The sequence below is a fragment of the Vigna angularis genome, chromosome 3, assembly GCF_016808095.1.
Source record: "Vigna angularis cultivar LongXiaoDou No.4 chromosome 3, ASM1680809v1, whole genome shotgun sequence".
NCBI lineage: Eukaryota > Viridiplantae > Streptophyta > Magnoliopsida > Fabales > Fabaceae > Vigna > Vigna angularis.
In genome coordinates this window covers 17,785,429-17,791,170 of record NC_068972.1, presented here as the reverse complement: position 1 = coordinate 17,791,170, position 5,742 = coordinate 17,785,429, and the positions used below count along the sequence as shown (strand labels likewise).

Genomic DNA, 5,742 nt, shown 5'->3' with positions numbered 1-5,742 from the left:
TCACTCACAAATTCATACACATGAACATCTTCCAGCTACTGATTAGGAATACGAATTCTGATAACTTCTTTCATATCTTAAAATTTTTATCTGCACTTAATTCTGACCTTATAAAAACCAATTTATAAGGTCAGAATTATTCCACAGTAAAACATTCTATTTTCATTACACCACAAAACTATATAAGTAAATATACCTTTAGAACATTCACAAAGAAGCCTGTATAAAAGACTGCTTAGCATCCATATTGTTTAACTTTATTCATCCAATGACACAAGCGGACACTATTCGCTAAGGAAACAGAAAATACATCACAATAACTCAGAACTAATCCAACCTGAGAAGTCAATGTACCTTCACCATCTGAAGACTGGACTATTAATAAATAAAACATGCTGATGTACCATCTCATCCTCTCCTTTTTTATAGAATGAAATACATTTCATGACTCCATATGTATTAACAATGAATGAAGTACATAAGATACAGAATAATATACTTAAAAATGAAGTATATATAATCCTTAATCATTTCTATACAGTACACCTAACACACGACAAAATGATATAATCAGCAAATTAATTCACCTCAGAACAATTATTAGGCCCAACCGGTTCTCTCAGGCAATTAGAAATTGCCGTTACTGCTGCTTCAATAGATGCATCTTCCCCCTATGTCATCATGTGTAATGTTAAATCATTAACTAAGCTAATCAAAAATAGCTAGATTGAGAAGAAGAAGAAGAATCAACCTTTTCTTTCCAATAGAAAATGTTCCCATATTTCCCAGCCAAGCGACTCCAAAAGCTACGTGGAATGTCCAAATCAACTGAAGCACCAACGTTGAAATTCAAAATATTACCTGATCAACAAAAACCTCTTCATATATTATTTCTACTGCTAGATGTATCAAGAAAGAAACAAAAAGGAAAGTAAAGAAGGCAGTAAAAAGGTAACAAAGAAAAGTGTGGCGGGTCCTTTACCAAATGTGGGATCAGCAACAAAGACAACTGTTCTGTCATCTACCTGCCAGAAATCTTTGACAGCCAAACCTGCATAATTCATCAGTTTCAGCTTTCTAGTTTCCCTCATAATAGTCTTAACCCTTAAATTTCAGAAGCAGCCTGTGAATTACGTGAGATCCATATTTTGCTAAATTGTGTGCAATGACCATAGTCAAAAACCTGGCGTATCAGGATAGTTCTGGGCCAAAACCCTTAACTTGAATCCGGTATCTGCTTCAAGAGCAGCAATCTCTGCTGCTAATCTTTTCTCCTGTAGAAGAATCATTGATTAAACATCGTTGACATTCCTTCTACCCTAAACTCACAAACACGGAAATTCAGTTTTAAGTTCCTTCCCAATGGTAAATAAAAGAAAGAGCATCATGCTATTGTCACCATGGAAGAAGCTTTTAGTTTCAAAATAAGTATTCTTGTTTTCAGCTGTTGCTTTTATTTTTTATTACAAAATTGTTGTTTTATATAGTTCTGTAACAAAAATAAAAATTTAATTAAAATGACATCTAATTACAAATTGTCATGTTCCGTAATTTTAATGATTTATATAGTAACTAATTTAAAAATCATATCTGGAAATAGTTCATGAATAGTTTATATAGTGTTACAGTCTTGAAAATTAAACTCTTACAATAAAATTAAAGAATAAACAGAATTCAGTTTAAATGTAAAAGACCATTAAAATAATTGTTAAAAAAGTTGACAAATTAGAATATGTAAGTGCAACCTTTCTTATAAGGATTTATAAAAAGGAAAAAATTTAAAAAATTAAAAATAAAAGGTTTAAAAATGAAAGTTTAAAAAAGCTACTAGAAAACTTCTACACCAGTCAAAGACAAATTTCATAATATGCAAATAGATTGATTTCAATTCTAATAACATCACACCTGTCCATCAGAGAGGAACCCAGCAACATCAATGACAGAGGTAAACTCCTTGGGGAGCAACTCCGGCTTGTTCACACCTACTTTTGCAGCCTCGGCCACCCGAATTCCTACAAATTATAAGCTTCAATTTCTCATTGCAGCATTAGGAAAAAGGAAAAGAGAGGTAGCGGAAATTACCTCCGAATAATAACCCAAGTGAGAGGGCTCCAGAGAGAGCAAAATGAAGAGGTTTGAAAGAGCTGAAAGTGGCGTGTGAAGGGGCATGATACGACAGCGTCTTGAGCTGTAATCGCCGAACGGGAAGCGAAGGAGTTTGGGGAGTGAGAGATGCAGATAAAGATGGTAACGAAGGAATATGATGAAGATAATGAGAATGCGCCATGATCTTCCTTCTCTGGAAACGCCCTTGTTTGACAGTTGTTATGGATGCTTCTTTACAAGGTTTAGTTGGGCTTATCAATTTGGGCTGTGCTGCACTGAGTAGGTTTTGTCAAGCCCATCACTATCGGTAACGGCTTTAATCTTCATTGACTTCTGCACTCCTTTATTACTAACTTCACCACCATTCCAATATAAAAATTTGATTGGACATTATGATGATTGGAATATGCTTATGAAAAATTTCTTGGGATCAAAAGGATATCAAAGTCTCATAGAAAGCATAAAAGAAAGTAATTGTCAATGCAAAATTGAAAGATATAAATAAAGGCGAAAAATTATCCCTTTTAGGCTATGGACAAATCAATTTTGAAAGCCATTTTGAACAAAGATACATCTAAAAACTAAAAACATTTGAAATTCTTTGAAGAAAAAATGTCAAGGGATAACAAAAGTGTAGTAAGCACAACGACAATCATTCTAAAATGAATTTGAAATGTTCAAGATGAAAGAGGTAGAATCTATAAATGAATATTTGCCATAAACTTGGACAATTTTAATATGTATGCTCAATGAAGGAATCAAATTCAATGACTGCAATGAGACGTTTTTATTGTATAATTTTTTATAAATAAAAAATATATATTATTATTTATTATTTTATATTATTATGTTTATTATATGAAAATAAATGTTTAAATGTTGTGAAAAAAATTAATTATATAAAATCAAATATTCTAAAGACATAGAGCTTAATTATGTGGACAAACTACTTTTTTAATAAGAGAGTCTCTTACTATTTTTTTTCTCTATTAATTTTTTTCTCATTTTTAGATTGAGGTTCTTCTTTGTAAATTTTCTATTATTATTTTAAACTATTATTAAAAGTGGGAAATAATCTGTTTACCAAATCTCATTTTTTACTGCTATAATTTATAAATAATAATAATAAGTATTATTATTATTATTATTATACACGCCATTGAAAACATATCTATTTATACATATGCCTATTCGATTTTTTATTATGAAAAAAAATATTATCATAATTATTAAAATAAAAATACTAATATATTTTAAAGAATATATGTTCATAAAAAATTATTATAAAATAAATAACTTTTACAATTTTATCATAGATAGTTTTTTATTATAGATAATTAATTTAGATTAAAAAACTAATTTCAAAATTTAAATAATAAAATAATAAAATGAGATATATTGATAAAAATAAAATCAAAAAATATATATACACTAAAAGAATGGAGTTACAAAGCAGTTATTAAGATTTTATGGATATGTGTGTGTGAAAATACTTTCATGTTAATAAGTTTCATGCTTGCTACATAAAATTTGAAGGGTTTGAGATGAAAATTTAACTAAATTTCATAGCCAATTATAGCTTCCAATATAAGAGCAACCATTTGAAAAAAAAAAGTAAAATGACTAGGTTAAAGAACCATTACCGTATCGATTTTTTTTTAAGATTATTTATTTATTTTTTTGTTAAAGGAACTTCCTCTTTTTTTTAGAGGGGTTAAAAAAACTTAACAAATATATAATCCTGGTACTAATCATCATTAAGTTTATATTTTCCTTTTAATTTTCAGCTAAAATAAGTTGACAAATTCATATCAAAGGCATTGACATATCATTTGTTATTATATTTTTATTTATGTTTTGAATTTAATTCATATTTCTTCTATTATAAATAAAATACTTATATAATCAACATAAAAAAATTAATCTTATACATAATTTTCATTATATTATATAAATAAATTTCTTAAATAAAACTTCGAGTACAAGTATCAAATTGTTGACTGTAACATCCCAAAAATACAGTAATAAACCATATAATAGAATTAATTACATTTAATAATATATCAATTCAGTCTTACACTAAACAACGTACGCTTACGGCCGAACGGCCTTACATAAGGTTCCCAACTAAACTACGCAAGATAAGAGAAAACATGACCGAACGGTTTACAAAAAAAACAAATACCGAACGGTCAGATAACAAGAAAGGAAAGGAAGTGACCGAACGGTCACCTCATGCTAAACTACTAACTACTAACCGAACGTCCTACTGTTCGGCCTTTACTTCCACTTCGATCAAATTCTCTTCCTCCAAACTTCCTTCTTCCAGCGCCTCTTCCAATAGCGCGTCTCCATCTGCTCACATCCACACAGATGATCATTGCAATGACAAGACGGACGTACAAGGATGAGACAACACAATAAAACCCAGGGTAATATTATGTAATTTAATTCAAGTAATAACATACATTGCTCATATTCAAACACATCAAATACATTCCAATATACGATTCAATCAAGGCCTACTACTAGACTGACTGTCCGGACTGTATGAATTCTGTGTAGCTACGACGTTTGTGCACCCGGGTGATGTAGTAACTGGAATTCTCATCAGTTGTCACCTGAGGTTAGTCCGTTCCGTCCAAAGTACCCCTAAGGACTAGGACCTCCTGTCGTTCCCACACATGAACTACCCTCCTCTACGTGAGGACGAGTACTCACGGAACATCAGGATGAACCGCCAGCTAAGCATTTCCACATTCATACTTTACCAATTCCAATATTCAACCAAGAGTCGTTCCTCCCCGGAACGCTCGTTCAAATCCAAAATCTTTCATTCATCTCATATACTCTTCATCCTTTATAACCTTTCACCTAGGTGTCATTTTCATCATCCTTTCTAAACACATAAAATACCGAACGTTTCGTCCTCTTCATAACGAGGACGAACGATAGAAACGAGGCCGATAAAATCTCCCGTTCCAGAATAGAATAAGACCAAGAGAGTTACTTTTAGATTTAAGAATAATCCAGGGTACAAATATATATACAATATATAACGAACGTTATTTACATCGTGAATCAGTAAATGAACTGACTCTCGGGAATTCAAACCAACACTCAGATTACAAATCAAGTATGGAGGCTCTAGGCCGGATCCAATGGATGTAGACACATCAAGACGTTAAAGAACCATACCTAAAATAATTCCATTACAGAACCTAATGCCAGTCAATGACCGAATATGGTAAAAGGAATTTTTAATGAATTTAGACGAAAGCCGTTTCATCAAGTTTAACGAATTAAAACGAGTACGAGCGTTCGGTATAAGACCGAACGCCTCTCATTACAAGAGCTTGGGTTTAGACCTATCACTAATTTTTAAACTTATAATAGAAATCTTAAGGATAATAAATATGATAAGACACGTTGGAAACCAGGTTGAAGCATAACTAACTATACAACTACATATTTACAAGATTTTCCGTTCTTCACATAACACTTAGGTACAATCTACGTTTGGCCGAACGCTCAAACATAGCACTATTACAAAAACACGTTCGTCCTCAACTAGAATTCTTCCCAATTGAAAGGATTCCATTTCAAACAAATTTAGTAGAACCACCGAAAGGTCAA

At 31.4% G+C, this 5,742-nt stretch overlaps 1 protein-coding gene across 1 annotated transcript; it reads right to left on the bottom strand.

The window, feature by feature from the left end:
* Positions 1–206: 206 nt before the first annotated feature.
* Positions 207–2,326, bottom strand: LOC108325418 (thylakoid lumenal 15.0 kDa protein 2, chloroplastic). Its single transcript, XM_017558485.2, has 6 exons — positions 2,083–2,326; positions 1,906–2,012; positions 1,184–1,274; positions 983–1,051; positions 752–861; positions 207–671 (listed from the first exon to the last, which is right to left on the bottom strand). Exons 1-6 carry the CDS (start codon positions 2,285–2,287, stop codon positions 579–581), a joined length of 675 nt encoding a protein of 224 aa, XP_017413974.1. The 5' UTR covers positions 2,288–2,326; the 3' UTR covers positions 207–578.
* Positions 2,327–5,742: the final 3,416 nt, after the last annotated feature.

Excerpts from the sequence above, each read along its gene's own strand:
- LOC108325418 (XM_017558485.2), bottom strand. The coding sequence starts at position 2,287 with ATGGCGCATTCTCATTATCTTCATCATATTCCTTCGTTACCATCTTTA. Across the intron at positions 1,275-1,905 it reads GGTTCCTCTCTGATGGACAG|GAGAAAAGATTAGCAGCAGA; the intron begins GTGTGATGTTAT and ends ATTCTTCTACAG. Across the intron at positions 862-982 it reads TGTTGCTGATCCCACATTTG|GTAATATTTTGAATTTCAAC; the intron begins GTAAAGGACCCG and ends TTTGTTGATCAG.